General features: G+C 45.3%; 2 protein-coding genes across 7 annotated transcripts in view; one reads left to right on the top strand and one right to left on the bottom strand.

The window, feature by feature from the left end:
• The window catches only part of LOC140192950 (kin of IRRE-like protein 1), a 210,838-nt gene extending 205,743 nt beyond the window's left edge, over positions 1-5,095 (bottom strand). The window contains exons 1-2 of the mRNA XM_072250424.1: positions 4,919-5,095; positions 1,055-1,069 (exon numbers count right to left, since the gene is read on the bottom strand). Coding sequence (XP_072106525.1) covers positions 1,055-1,069; positions 4,919-5,095 — 192 coding nt within the window. The remainder of the gene's footprint in view (positions 1-1,054; positions 1,070-4,918) is intronic.
• Positions 4,986-15,993, top strand: part of LOC140192951 (mitochondrial import receptor subunit TOM40B-like) — a 162,344-nt gene continuing 151,336 nt past the window's right edge. For all 6 annotated transcript variants that reach the window (XM_072250429.1, XM_072250428.1, XM_072250426.1 and 3 more), the window contains exon 1: positions 4,986-5,219. In XM_072250429.1, coding sequence (XP_072106530.1) covers positions 5,144-5,219 — 76 coding nt within the window. In that variant the 5' untranslated portion in view covers positions 4,986-5,143. The remainder of the gene's footprint in view (positions 5,220-15,993) is intronic.

Below are 15,993 nucleotides of genomic sequence, written 5' to 3'. Positions count from 1 at the left end.
TCCCTCTTATCAAGTACACCTTTGCTAGAAAACAACCTGTCCCAATCCACACTTGCCAGATCATTTCTGATACCATCAAAATTAGCCTTTCTCCAATTTAGATTCTCAACCCACAGACCCGGACTATCATTTTGCATAATTTCTTCAAAACTAATAGCATTGTGGTCACGGGATGCAAAGTGTTCCCCGACACAAACTTCTGTCATCTGCCCTGTCTCATTCCATAATAACAGATCCAGTATCGCACGCTCTCTCATTGGAACTCCTATGTACTGATGAAGGAAACTTCCCTGAACAGATTTGACAAACACTATCCCATCTAGTTCTTTTACAGCAACACACATAAAAATTGCTGGTGAATGCAGCAGGCCAGACAGCGTCTATAGGAAGAGGTACAGTCGACGTTTCAGGCCAAGACTAACTGAAAAAAGAGATAGTAAGAGAATTGAAAGTGGGAGGGGGAGGGGGAGATCCAAAATGATAGGAGAAGACAGGAGGGGGAGGGATGGAGCCAAGAGCTGGACAGGTGATTGGCAAAAGAGATACAAGAGGATCATGGGACAGGAGGCTGAGAGAGAAAGAAAGGGGGAGGGGGGAATCCCAGAGGATGGGCAAGGAGTATAGTGTGAGGGACAGAGGGAGAAAAAAAAGTATATATTATAATAATAAATAAATAACGGATGGGGTAGGAAGGGGAGGTGGGGCATTAACGGAAGTTAGAGAAGTCAATGATCATGCCATCAGGTTGGAGGCTACCCAGATGGAATATAAGGTCCAACATATAATTCTCCGTAACTTCCGCTACCTCCAACGGGATCCCACCACGAAGCACATCTTTCCCTCCACCTTCCGCTTTCCGCAGGGATCGCTCCCTACGCAACTCCCTTGTCCATTCGTACCCCCCATCCCTTCCCACCGATCTCTCCCGGCACTTATCCTTATAAGTGGACAAGTGCTACACATACCCTTACACTTCCTCCCTCACCACCATTCAGGGCCCCAGACAGTCCTTCCAGGTGAGGCGACACTTCACCTGTGAGTCGGCTGGGGTGACATACTGCGTCCGGTGCTCCCGATGCGGCCTCCTATATATTGGCGAGACCCGACACAGGCTGGGAGACCGTTTTGCTGAACACCTACGCTCTGTCCGCCAGAGAAAGCAAGATCTCCCAGTGGCCACACATTTTAATTCCACGTCCCATTCCCATTCTGACATGTCTATCCACTGCCTCCTCTGCTGTCAAGATGAAGCCACACTCAGGTTGCAGGAACAACACCTTATATTCTGTCTGGGTAGCCTCCAACCTGATGGCATGAACATTTCAGATCTCCCCCTCCCCATCCCACCTTCAAATCTCTTACTATCTCTTCTTTCAGTTAGTCCTGAAGAAGGGTCTCGGCCTGAAACGTCGACTGTACCTCTTCCAGTAGGTGCCGCCTGGCCTGCTGTGTTCACCAGCAACTTTTATGTGTGTTGCTTGAAATTCCAGCATCTGCAGATTACCTCGTGTTTGCATTTTTAGTTCTTTTACAGTATGGGATTTCCAGTCAATATGTGGACAGTTAAAATCAGCTACTCTAACAATATTATGTTTCTTGCCCCAGTCTGCATTCACTTTCCAAAATTTGTTCCTCTAAATCCTTAGGACTGTTGGGTCAAAGAAATGATGGATGAACTGAATAAGCACTTTGTATCAGTCTTCACAGTGGAAGACACTAGCAGTATGGTGGAAGTTTAAGATGTCGGGGTCATGAAGTGTGTGAAGTTACCATCACTAACTGAAGGTTCTTGGGAAAATGAATGGTCTGAAGGTAGATAAATCACCTGGACCAGATGGTGGACACCCCAGGGTTCTGAAAGAGGTGGCTGAAGAGATTGTGGAGGCTTTAGTAATGATCTTTTAAGAATCAACAGATTCTGGAATGTTTCCGGAAGACTGAAAAATAGCAAATCCCACTCCACTCTTAAAGAAAGGAGAGAGACAGAAGAAAGTTAGTCTGACCTCAGTGGGAAGATAGGTGAATCAATTGTTAAGGATGAAGTCTCAGGTACTTGGAGGCACATGATAAAATAGGCCCTAGTCAGCATGGTTTTCTCAAGGGAAAAACTTGCCTGCCAAATCTGTTGGAATTCTTTGAGGAATTAACAAGTCACATAGACAAAGGAGAATCGTTGGATGTTGTGTACTTGGATTTTCAGAAGGCCTTTGACAAGGTGCCACACACAAGGCTACTTAACAAGCTACGAGCCCATGGTATTACAGAAAAGATTCTAGCATGGATAAAGTTGTTTGATTGATAGGAGGCAAAGAGTGGGAATAAAGGGAGCTTTTTCTGGTTGGCTGCCGGTGACTAGCGGTATCCCACAGGAAACACACACAAAATGCTGATGGAAATCAGCAGCCAGGCAGCATCTATGGAAAACAGTACAGTCAACATTTCGGGCTGAGACCTTTTATCTAGGCCCGAAACGTCGACTGTACTTTTTTCCATGGATGCTGCCTGGCCTGCTGAGTTTCTCCGGCATTTTGTATGTGTTGCTTGGATTTCCAGTTTGTGCAAGTTTCCTGTTCCACAGGGGCCTGTGTTGGAACCGATTTTTTTAATGTTATACGTCAATGATTTGGATGATGGAATTGATGGTTTGGTGCAAAGTTCACAGAGAATATGAAGATCAGTGGAGGGGTAGGTAGTTTTGAGGAAGTAGAGAGGCTACAGAAGGATTTAGACAGATTAGGAGAATGGGCAAAGAAATGTCAGATGGAATAGAGTGTTAGGAAGTGTATGGCCATGCACTTTGGTAGAATAAATTACAGGGGTGACTATTTTCTAAATGGAGAGAAAATACAAAAAGATGGACTTGAGATAATTCCCTAAAGGTTAATTTGCAGGCTGAGTCTGTGATGAAGAAGGCAAATGCAATGTTAGCATTCATTTCAAGAGGACTAGAATATAAAAGCGAGGATGTAATGTTGAGACTTTACAAAGCACTGGTGAGGCCACACTTGGAATGTTGTGAGCAGTTTTGGGCCCCCTATTTTATAAAGGACGTGTTGAAAGTGGAGAGGGATCAAAGGAGGTTCACAAAAATGATTCCATGATTGAATGGCCTGTCATATGAAGAGCGTTTAAAGGCTCTGGGCTTGTATTCACTAGAATTCAGACAAATGAGGGATGACTGTATTAAAACCAATCAAATGGTGAAAATCCTTAATAGAGTGGATGTGGAGAGGATGTTTCCAATGGTGGGAGAGACTAAGACCAGAGGACACATCCTCAGAATAGAAGGGCATCCTTTTAGAATGGAGATTGGGAGGAATCCCTTTTGCCGGAGAATGGTGAGTCTGTGCAATTCTTTGCCACAAGCAGCTGTGGAGGCAAAGTCTTTATGTATATTTAAGGCAGAGGTTGATAGATTCTTGATTGTTCGGGGCATGAAGGGATACAGGGAGAAAACAGGAGATTGGGGCTGAGAGAAAAATTGGATCTGACATGGTGAAATGGCAGAGCAGACTCGATGGGCCAAATGGCCTAATTCTGCTCTGTAACTTATGCTCTTATGGGTAACCAGATGGATGCGGGGAGGGTATTTTACCTGGCAGGGGTGCTTAGAACCACAGATCACAGACTCAGAATTAGTGTTTCCCCATTCAGGGTGGAATGGGGAGAAATTTCTTCTCCAGAGAGGTCACAGTTTTTGAGGCCAGTGTGTTATAGTCATTACTACAGTTGGAAGCTCCCACCTACTTCATTAGGGCAACAATCATACAGTGCCCATGAAGAGTAGAGTGAGTTGCCATAATAACTATCGTTCAGTGGCATTCACATTTGTGGCGATGCAGTGCTTTAAGAGGTTGGTTATGGCTGCGATCAACTCCTGCTGCTTATTGACTACAAATCAGTGCTTAATACAATCATTCCTACAGTTCTGATCGAGAAAGCTCCAAAATCCGGGCCCCTGTACTTCCCTCTGCAACTTGATCCTCAACTTCCTCACCAGAAGACCACAGTCTGAGCTGATTGTAAATAACATCTCCACCTTGCTGATAATCAACACTGCCGCACCTCAAAGATATGTTCTTAGTCTAGTACTCTATCTGTCTATACCCATGACTGTGTAGCGAGGCACAGCTCAGGTGCCATCCATAAATTTGCAAATGATACAACTATTGTTCACACAATTTCAGATGGTGACAAGAAGGCATACAGGAACAAGATAGATCAGCTGGTTGAGTGGTGTCACAGCAACAACCTTGCACTCAGTATCAGTAAGACTGAAGGATTGATTGTGGACTTCAGAAAGATAAGACGTGGGAACATATAGCTGTCCTCATCGAGGGATCTGAAGTGGAAAGGTGAGCAATTTCAAGTTCCTGAGTGTGAACATCCCTGAGGACCTAACGTATTGATGCATCTCAAAGAAGGCACAACAGTGGCTATATTTTGTTAGGCATTTGAGAAGATTTGGTATGACACAAGGCACTCGCAACTGCACAGGATCGAAATAAGCTGCAAGAATTGTAAACTCACTCAACTCCATCATGAGCACCAGCATCCTCAGCATCCAGGACATTTTTAAGGAGCAAAGCCTTAAAAAGATGGCATCCATTGTTAAAGACCCGCATCACCCAGAACATATCCTCTTCTCATTGTTGTCATCAGGGAGGAGTACAGAAGCCTGAATGATCACACTCACAAATTCAGGAACAGCTTCTTCCCCTCTGCCATCTGATTACCATGAACAATACCTCACTGTTTTTTTTCTCTTTTTGCACTATTTATGTGTTATATATTTTTATTGTAATTTACAATTCATTATTATGAATTGTAATGTACTACTGCTGCATAACAAATTTCATGACATATGGCAGTGATAAACTTGACTTTGGTTCTAAAATAATATATTCGTGCCTGTGACGTATAACAGGTTGACGCAGAGTGACGTTAGCCGCAGAGAGCGTCTGACGTCATGGGAACTACTTGACGCCGACGCGGGGTTCGCGCAGTGCAGGATGGCGGTTTCCACTGCAGTGCTATTGGTAGCTGACGGTGGGAGAACAGCGGGGCTCCCCGGGGTATAGGTTGGAGGAATCATCGGACAGACCGGAAATCGGCGCTGTCCGCTCCGTTACGGTGTGAGCCGATGGGCAATGGCACGAGCACCGAGCGGCGGCTTCGCAACCCCGGCAGCTTCGAACGGCTTCACAGGCGTTGCAAGGGTGAGGGACCGGGCGCGTGACGTCATGTGGGCGGGTAGTGGTAACCATGGCAACTGAGAGGGACTGGGCGCAGGGAACCTGGTGGCGTGGCTTTTGTCTGTGTTGGGATGGGGCTTGAGGAACAGTGACCGACCTCCCAATCTATCATGGGTTGTGGTCATTTACGTGTCCGTATCCTGGGGTCTGTGTGTCTTGATGTTCGTGTCCTAAGGTCTTGTCTTAATGTGGGGGCTCAAGTCCATGTTACAGCGTCTGTGTCCTGTGGTAGGGACCTTGTTCCACGGTGGAGTCAAGTCTGTCGGTGGTCCCGGAATGCGTCATGGAATCAGTTTCTCAGCGGTTGATGTGCGGGGGGGGGGGGAGGTGATGCCAAGCCCCTTGATAGTGGGTATTTAATGCTTGCTTCCATTCATTCCATCTCCCTTAATCAGGCCCATTCTGACGGGTTACATAGTTCTTGCTATTGGCATCTGGAGCATTTTGGGTCGACTCAATCTGTTAGTTGTAGTGTAGTTCCAGGAAGGCACAGAGTAGGTCTGCAGAATTGAGTTAGACAGAAGCCTGCAAAAATTATTTTTTTTAAATTCAAAAATTATTGTGATGCAATGTGACATAGGCTGTTCTGGTACTTCGAGCCATGTTGCCCAGCAACCCCAATTTTAACCCTGTACAATTTACAATGACCAATTAACCTACTAACCAGTACGCTTTTGGAAAGTGGGAGGAAATCGGAGAACCTGTAGAAAACCCATGCATTCCACTGGGAGGATGTACAAACTCCTTACAGATGACACCAGGATTGAACTACAAACTCTCACACCCATGCTGTCATAATGCTAACTGCCCATTGGGCTAGGATGTTTGCAGACAAATGGATCTGTGACAAGTGAGAATTTTTAAAAGTAAGATAACAAGAGCTCAAGAACTGCATGTTTCTGTTAGAGTTGAGGGCAAAACTGCTGGGAGACTGGAGAGTCTGGACGTCAAGGATATTGTAACTTCTGTCAAGAAAGGGAAGAGGTTTGGGTCAGATATGTACATTCAAACTGAATCACTGGAGCTAAAGAGAATGCAGTGTATTCAGGGTGGTAAAGAAGGTGTATGGAATGCGTGCCTTCATTGGTTGGGATGCTCAGAACAACAATCGTGCTGTAGCTATATAAAACTTAAGTCAGACCGCACTTGCAGTATTGAATCTGAATCAGGTTTATTATCACTGATACATTTAATGAAATTTGCTGTTTTGCAGCAGCAGTACAATGCAGAAAGAGAGAAAAATAATGAGATAATGTCCATGGGTAGATCAAACCTAAAATGCTATTGTGTGTATTCAGGCACTTGTACTTCCTGATGGTAGTAATGAAGACATGTCCTGGATAGTGAGGTCCTTTAATGATAGATGCTTTTTTGCTTGTGTTCCATATAAACAACAGATAACTCAGAGTGGATCAAGCATAAGTGCATTTATTTTACTCACGGCAAAGGGAGACCATCACCGCACAACCGCAGGTGATAGCAACCATAAAAACAGACAGTATAGTCACTACTTTATACACAATTGCAGCCACCCACACCTCAATTTAAGGAAAGGGTACAAACTGTCTTGCTTACTTAATATACTTGGCATTCTTCCAGTAACACATCTGCTGGTCTGCAGTTTCAGGGATTCAAGTTCTATCAGCATAATGTTGCACAACACTATTAGCAAAGCACTCTGCTACAATACAGGTTCCGTGTTGTTACAGTCAAAAATGCACAAGTGGGTAAACTATATTTCCACATTCCCTCCTTTTTGTCATTTCATGAGAACATTACATAATCACCAAATACAACAATTGAAATATGTGTGTGTGTATATATACGTGCCAAGAAGAAAAAGGGAAAGTATGTAAATCTTCAGAAGTTAGGACCAAACAAAGCCCAAGAAGATTATATAAAGAAGCCGGAAAACAACTCAAGGGAATTAGGAAAGCGAGGAGGGGCCATGAAAAGTCTTTGGCAAGTATGATTAAGATGAATACCAAGACTTTCCATATAAACATCAAAACCTAGAGGATTACTAGGAAGAGGATAGGACTAAAGGATAAAGAAAGGAACATTTGCTTGGCTGTGGAGGACCGGAGTGCATAAATATGTTAGGGCGTTTAGAGGTCAAGGAGGAGGAAGTAGAAAACCTACAGAACAATACAGGCCCTTCGGCCCACAATGCTGTGCCGAACATGAACTTAAATTACCTAGGGTTACCCGTAGCCCTCTATTTTTCTAAGTTTCATGTACCTATCCAGGAGTCTCTTAAGAGACCCTATCATATCCGCCTCCACCACTGTTGCTGGCAGCCCATTCCAAGTGTTGGGCCTTCTAATGAGTAATAATGTTGATGTCACCAGGCCCTGATGAGATTTACCCCAGGTTATTGAGGGAGGCAAGAGACGAGATTGCTGGGGCCTTGACCAGTATCTTTGTGCCTTTTCTCAGCACAGGCAAGGTCCTAGAGGACTGGCGAGTTGCTTAATGTTGTACCTCTATTTAAAACGGGAACCAGAGAAACTCCTGGAAACATGAGACCGCTGAGCTCAATTCAGGGAAATTACTGGAGAAAATTCTTATGGGTAGAATTGATGAGCATTTGGAAGCCCATGACAGAATTAGGGAGAGCCAGCATAGCTTTGTGCGCTGCAAGTTGTGTCTTACCAACTTGACTTGAGTTTTTTGACAGCGACGAGAGAGGTTGATGAGGGTGGGGCAGTGGAAGTTGTGAGAGGTTGATGAGGGTGGGGCAGTGGAAATTGTCTGCATGGATTTAGTAAGGCTTTGACAAAGTCCTTCATGGGCGGCTAATCCAGAAGATTAAGATGCGTGGGCCCTGTGGCGAATTGTCTATTTGGATTCAGAATTGGCTTGTGTATAGAAAACAGGCTAGTGGTTGAAGGGAATTATTTGAGCTAGGGGTCTGTAATCAGTGGTGTTCTGCAGGGATGTGTGCTGGGACCTCTGCTGTTTGTGATGTACATAAATGGCCCAGATAAAAATGTGGGTAAATAAGTTTGCAGATGATACCAAGATTGGTGGAGTTGTGGATAGTGTAGAAGACTGGCAAAGTATGCAGCACGATATAGATCAGTTGCAGATATGGGCAGAGGAATGGCAGATGGATTTAATGCAGATAAATGTGAGGTGCTGCACCTCAGTAGCACAGATGCAAGGAGACACAGGCTGAGCAGAGAGATCTTGGGGTCCAATTTCATAGCTTAAGGAATGCTTGCTTTTATAAGTTGAAGCACTGAGTTCATGTTGCAACTTTATAAAACTCCAGTTAGGCCACATCTGGAGTATTGTATACATTTCTGGTCGCCGCACTGTAGGAAGGGAGTTGAGGCTTTGGGGAGGGTGCAGAAGAGGTTTACCAGGATGCTGCCTGGTTTAGAGGGTGCTGTCATGAGAAGCTAGACAAATTTGGAACAGTAGAGACTGAGAGGGGATCTGATCGAGTTTTTCAAGATTATGAGAGGCGTAGATACAGTAGATAGGGAGTATCTTTTACCCAGGGAAGAAATGTCTAATACCAGAGGGCATACATTGAAAGTGAGAGGGGATAAATTCAAGGGGAATATGAGGGATAAGTTTTTTTACTCGAGTAGTGAATGCCTGAAATGCACTGCCTGGTGTATGGTGGTAGAGGCAAATACATTGGAGGTTTTTAAGAGATGTTTAGATAGGCACATGAATATGAGGAAGATGGAGGGATATGGACATTATGTAGGTAGGAGGGATTAGTTTTTGTTTTTTTTTAAATTTTCAGCTAATTTGGCACAATATACTGGTCTGGAGGGCCTGTTCCTGTGCTGTACTGTTCTGTGTATTTAAAGCAATGATGCAGTTTCAATCCCCTATCCAAAACAACACACAAAATGCTGGAGGAATGCAACAGGCCAGGCAGCATCTATCGAAAAGAGGAAACAGTCAACATTTCAGGCCGAGATTCTTCGTCAGGACTGCAAAAATTCCCTTTTCATCCATCTACCTCACCGAGTACTCATTTCTTTGCAAATTACCCTACTATTTAAGAAGGGTAGAAGGCAGCAGAAAGGAAACTATAGACCTGTTAGCCTGACATTAGTCATTGGAAAGTTGTTGGAATTGATTGTTAGTGGTGACATTATGAAGTACCTAGAGGCACATGACAAGATAGGCCAAAGGCAGCATGGTTTCCCGAAAGTAAAATCCTGCTTGACTAAACTACTGCAATTTTTTCAGGAAATTACAAGCAGGGTAGATAAAGGAGACGCAGTAGATGTGGTGTACTTGGATTTTCAGAAGGCCTTTGACGAAGTGCTGCACATGAGATTGCGTAGCAAAATAAGAGCCCATCGAATTACAGGGAAGTTACTAGCATGGGTGGAGCATTGGCTGGTTTGAAGGAGACAGCAAGTGGGAATGAAAGGATCCTTTTTTTGGTTGGCTGCCAGTGACTAGTAGTGTTCCGCTGGGGTCAGTGTTGGAACCTCTTTTTATGCTGTATATCAGTGATTTAAATGGTGGAATAGATAGCCTTGTTGCAGTTGCAGATGATACAAGTATTGGTGGAGGGGCGGATAATGTTGAGGAGACAGGTAGGCTACAGAAGGACTTAGGCAGATTAGGAGAATGGGCAAGAGAGTGGCAAATAAAATATAGTCCTGGAAAATGCATGGTCATGCACTTTCGTGGTAGAAATAAATGTGCAGACTATTTTCTAAATGGGGAGAAAATCCAAAAATCTGAAATGCAGAGTGTCTTGGGAGTCTTGTGCAGAACACTCTAAAGGTTAATTTGCAGGTTGAGTTGGTGGTGAGAAAGGCAAGTGCAATGTTAGCATTCATTTCAAGAATACACACAAAATACAGGAGGAACTCGGCGGTATAGGCAGCATCAATGGAAAAGAGTGTTGTCGATGTTTTGGGCTGAATCCCTTTGGCAGGACTGGAGAGAAAAAAAAACTGAATGGATTTAAAAGGCGGGGAGAGAGAAAAACACAAGGTGATAGGTGAAACCTGAAGGGGGAGGGATGAAGTAAAGTGCTTGGACGTCGATAAGCAAAAGTGACAGAAGGCCGTGGAAGAAAGAAAAGGGGGAAGAGCATCAGAGGGAGTCGATGGGCAGGCAAGGAGATAAGGTGAGAGAGGGAAAAGGGGATGGGAAATAGTGAAGTGGGGGTGGGGGGCATTACCAGATGTTTGAGAAATCGCGGCTCATGCCATCAGGTTGGAGGCTATCCAAACGAAACATAAGATGTTGTCCTGCAACCTAAGTGTGGTCTCATCATGATAGTGGAGGAGGCCATGGATAGACATATCAGAATGGGAATGGAATATGGAATTAAAATGGGTGACCACTGGGAGATCCTGCTTGTTTTAGCGAATGGAGCATAGGTACTCAGTGAAACGGTCTCCCAGTCTACATTGGGTCTCACCGATATACAGGACGCCACACCAAGAGGACCAGACACAGTATATGACCCCAACAGACTCACAGGTGAAGTGTCACCTCACCTGGAAGGACTATTTAGGGTCCTGAATGGTACTGAGGGAGGAGGTGTAGGGGCAGGTGCAACGCTTGTTCCATTTGCAAGGATAAGTGCCAGGAGGGGGAACAGTGGGGAGAGACGAATGGACAAGGGAGTTCTCATAGGGAGTCATCCCTGCGGAAAGCAGAAAGTAGTTGGGGGGGTGGAGAGATGTGCTTGATGCTGGGATACCGTTGGAGCTGGCGGATAATTTGGAGAATTATGTGCTGGACGCAGAGACTGGTGGGGTGAGGACAAGAGGTATCCTATCTCTGGTAGGGTGGCAGGAGGATGGGGTAAGAGCAGACATGGCTCTTCTTGAATGGTGCTCCTCCCCCTTTTCTTTCTTCCACAGCCTTCCGTCTCTTTCACCTATCAACGTCTAAGCACTTCATCCCTCCCCCTTCAGGTTTCACCTATCACCTTATGTTTATCTCTCCCTCCCCCCACCTTTTTAATCTACTCTTCAGCTTTTTTTGTCCAATCCTGCCGAAGGGTTTCGGTCCGAAACACCAACAACACTCTTTTCCATAGATGCTGCCTGGTATTGCTTGGATTTCCAGCTTCTGCAGATTTTCTCTTGTTTGTGATTGGTTCACTTCAGGAGGTCTAGAGTGCAAGAGCAGGGATGTGATACTGGGGCTTCATAAGGCACTTTATTGTGAACAGTTCTGGGCTCCTCATCTAAAAGATGTGCGGGCATTGGAGAGGGTTCAGAGGAGGTTCACAAAGATGATCCCGGAATGAAAAGGTTATTATATGAGGAACGTTTGATGGCTGTAGGCCTGTACTTGCTGAAATCTAGAAGGATGAGGGGAGATCTCATTGGAACCTTTCGAATGTTGAAAGGCCTAGACAGCTAGATGGAAAAGGGGTGGAAAGAATGTTTCCCATGGTGTAGGGAAGTCTAGGACAAGAGGGCACAGCCTCAGGATTGAGGGGTGTCCGTTTAAAACAGAGATATGGAGAAATTTCATCAGCCAGAGGGTGGTGAATTTATGAACTTGTTGCAGCTGGGGAGGCCAGGTCGTTGGGTATATTTAAGGCAGAGATTCATAGGTTCTTGATTGGCTGTGGCATCAAAGGTTACAGGGAGAAGGCCGGGGAGTGGGATTGAGAGGAAATAAGGATCAGCCATGATTGAATGGCGAAGCAGACTCAATTAGCCAAATGTCTCAATTCTGCTCCTATGTCTTATGGTCAGTGGTCTCAGATTGAGAGGAGATTTGATGGAGGTAGCCATCAGTTCTGCCAACGACTTGGTTAATACTTATTAGATTTGTTCAAGGGCATAGGCTGTCTCATTCGCTATTTTCTCCAAAGCCAATGCCATATTAATCTGTTCCCAGAACAGTCTAGCAGTCCCATAACCCAGAAAGGCATTTATCAAGAATCTCTCGCCTCCCTGTTATGGACCTCCGGTGCTGTAAAATCAGACGATGGTGAAGTAGTGACACAAAGAGTTGCATTTTCAGGACTCCGTGGGCACAGTAATAGCAGCCCTTCCAGGGCCATGGCTCTTTCCACTCCCCCTCATACTCGGGAGACATGCCTGCCAGCTATATACCCAATTCAGCGGATGGGAAGGAATGAGATTTGTCAGTTCCATACATGTACCTTTATTACTCCCCAGATAGCAGCCCTTGCCCTTCCAGTTGCAGTAACATTAACTGATTAATGCTCTTTGCCACTGCACCAGACCATTTCTTGTGAGAAATCTGGTCCCCATACTTCTCTTGCTTAAGGGAAATATGCCATCCATTAAAGCACTTTTAAGTGCAGTCAGTGCTGTTCTGTAACTGTTCAGGGTTTTCATTTCAGCTCCACTCATCTCCAGGTTATTCCTGATTACATACCCAAGAGTTTAAAAGGAGACACCTTATAAAGCAGGAGACAGAGTAGGAAGGCTTTGGCTCAACGGGGCTTTGGCGATAACGGGTTGAGGTGAGGTAGGTTTCCTGTGTAGAATACAGACAGGCAGATTGTGTGTGAGGCCGGTGTTCTGTGCTTGGTGTCAGATGTGGGAAGTCCGGGAGACTCCAGGCTTTCCTGGATGGCCACCTCTGCATCAGGTGCGTCGAGCTGCAGCTCCTTAGGGATCGTGTTAGGGAACTGCAGATGCAGCTCGATGACCTTCATCAGGTCAGGGAAAGTGAGGAGGTGATAGAGAGGAGCTAGAGGCAGGTAGTCACACTGGGGCCTTGGGAGACAGATAAGTGGGTAACAGTCAGGAGAGGGAAGGACAGGGGTCAGAGGCTAGAGAGCACCCTTGTGGCTGTACCCTTTGACATTAAGTACTCCTGCTTGAGTACTGTTGGGGGGGGGGAATGGCCTACCTGGGGGAAGGAACAGTGGCTCCGCCTCTGGCACAGAGTCTGGCCCTGTGGCTCAGAAGGGTAGGGAAGGGAAGAGGATGGCAGCAGTGATAGGGGACTCTATAGTTAGGGGGTCAGACAGGTGATTCTGTGGACGCAGGAAAGAAACACAGGTGGTAATTTGCCTCCCAAGTGCCAATGTCCAGTATGTTTCTGATGGCGTCCACAATATCCTGAAGTGGGAAGGAGAACAGCTAGAGGTCGTGGTACATATTGGTATCAACGACATAGGCAGGAAAAGGAAGGATGTCCTGAAAGCAAACTGCAGGGAGTTAGGAAGGAAGTTGAGAAGCAGGACTACAAAGGTAGTGATCTCGGAATTACTGCCTGTGCCACGTGACAGTGAGTATAGGAATAGAGTGAGGTGGAGGATAAATGCGTGGCTGAAGGATTGGAGCAGGGGGCAGGATTTCAGATTTCTGGATCATTGGGACCTCTTTTGAGGCAGGAGTGACCTGTACAAAAAGGACGGGGTGTACTTGAAACCCAGTGGGACCAATATCCTGGCGGGGAGGTTTGCTAAGGCTACTGGGGAGAGTTTAAACTAGAATTGCTGGGGGGGTGGGAACCGAACTGAAGAGACAGAGGAAGAGGTGGTTTGCTCACAAATAGAGAAAGCTTGTAGACATTGCGAGAGGGAAGATAAGCAGGTAATAGAGAAGGGACGCGCTCAGACTGATGGTTTGAGATCTGTCTATTTTAATGCAAGAATTATCATGAACAAAGTTCAGGAACGTTTCTTGACACAATAGGTAGATAAGCCTACAAGAGAAGAGGCTATACTTGATCTGGTATTGGGAAATGAACCTGGTCAGATATCAGATCTTTCAGTGGAAGAGCATTTTGGAGATAGTGATCACAATGATATCTCCTTTACCATTGCATTGGAAAGGGATTGGAACAGACAAATCAGGAAAGCGTTTTATCGGAGTAAGGGGAAATATGAGGTTATCAGGCAGGAACTTGGAAGCATAAATTGGGAACAGATGTTCTTAGGGAAATGTATGGAAGCAATGTGGAAATTGTTCAGGGGATATTTGCGTGGCATTCTGAAGAGACGGAGAGGATGGTAAGGAACAGGAACTGTGGTGTACAAAGGCTGGTGTAAATCTAGTCAAGAAGAAAAGGAGAGTTTATGAAAGGTTCAAAAAGCTAGGTAATGATAGAGATCTAGAAAATTATAAGGCTTGCAAGAAAGAGTTTAAGGTTGAACTTAGGAGAGCCAGAAGGAGCCATGAGAAGGCCTTGGCGAGCAGGATAAGGAAAACCCAAAGGCATTCTACAAGTATGTGAAGGGCAAGAGGATAAAACTTGAGAGAATAGGATCAATCAGGTGTAACAGTGGCAAAATGTGTATGTAACTGGAGGAGACAGCAGAGGGACTTAATGAGTACTTTGCTTCAATATTCACTATGGAAAAGGACCTTGGTGATTGTAGGGATGACTTGCAGCGGATCGAAAAGCTTAAGCATGTAGATATTAAGGAAGAGGATGTGCTGGAGCTTTTGGAAAGCATCAAGTTGGATAAGTCATCAGGACCGGATGAGATGTACCCCAGGCTATTGTAGGAGGTGAGGAAGGAGATTGCTGAGCTTCTGGCGATGATCTTTGCATCATCAATTTGGACAGGAGAGGTTCCGGAGGATTGGAGGGTTACCGGATGTTGTTCCATTATTCAAGAAAGGGAGTAGAGATAGCCCGGGAAATTATAGACCAGTGAGTCTTACTAATGGATTTCAGCAAGGCATTTGACAAAGTACCTCATGCAAGACAAATCAGTCCTGACAAAGGGTTCCGGCCCAAAACGTCGACTCATCATTTCCACAGATGCTGCCCGACCTGCTAAGTTCCTCCAGCGTGTTGTGAGTGTTCCTCCATTCCTCCTGTAGTCCACAATCAGCTCCTTTGTTTTTGCGACATTGTGGGAGAGGTTGTTTTCTTGACACCACTGTGTCAGGGTGATTACTTCTTCTTGTAGGCTGCCTTGTTATTATTTGAGATTAGGCCCATCAATGTAGTATCGTCAGCAAATTTAATTAGCAGATTGGAGCTGTGGGTGGTGACACAGTCATGGGTATACAGAGAGTAAAGGAGGGGCACCTGTGTTGAGGGTCAGAGGGGCAGAACTGAGGAAGTCTGGGATCCAGCTGCACGAGGTAGGGTGAAGGCTGAGGTCTTTGAGTTTCTTGTTGAGCCTGGAGGGAATTATGGTGTTGAATGTTGAACTGTAGTCCAAGAACAGCATTCTCACATAAGCATCCTTCTCGAGTTGTGTAAGGATGGTGTGTAGAGCTGTGACTGTTGTGTCATCTGTCAATCAGTTGTGTCGGTAGGCAAATTGCAGGGGTCCAGTGTGGGTGGTAGCATGCTGCAGATGTAGTCCTTAACCAGCCTCTCAAAGCATCTGCTTATTATTGAGGTGAGTGCGACAGGACACCAGTCGTTCAGACATGTTACCTTGGTCTTTTTAGATACAGGGACAATGGTGAATGTTTTGAAGCAGGAAGGCACTCTACACTGGGAGAGGGAGAGGTTAAAAATGCCTTCTGAAAATCCAAGTGACATCCACTGTCTCTAATGTTTGACTCTGCCTGGCCATACATTTGTCAGTGTAGAGAGAGTACTGTCTACTATTCTGGTCACCCCATTATGTGGAGAGGCTACAGCAGAAGTTCACCGGTATGTTCCCGGGATTATAGGGTATTAGCTATAAGGAAAGATTGGACTAACTTGGGTTGTCAGATCCAGAAGGGAGCCTGCTAGAGATTCTTAAAATTATGAAGCATGGACAGTCAGGGGAGAGATGTGAAACACCAGGAGACACGCTTTTAAGGTTAGAAGGGGCACATTTTTAATG

The sequence above is a fragment of the Mobula birostris genome, unplaced genomic scaffold (genome assembly GCF_030028105.1).
Source record: "Mobula birostris isolate sMobBir1 unplaced genomic scaffold, sMobBir1.hap1 scaffold_319, whole genome shotgun sequence".
NCBI classification, from domain to species: domain Eukaryota; kingdom Metazoa; phylum Chordata; class Chondrichthyes; order Myliobatiformes; family Myliobatidae; genus Mobula; species Mobula birostris.
The sequence above is the reverse complement of the archived record's forward strand: the minus strand, read 5'-3'. Positions and strand labels throughout refer to the sequence as shown.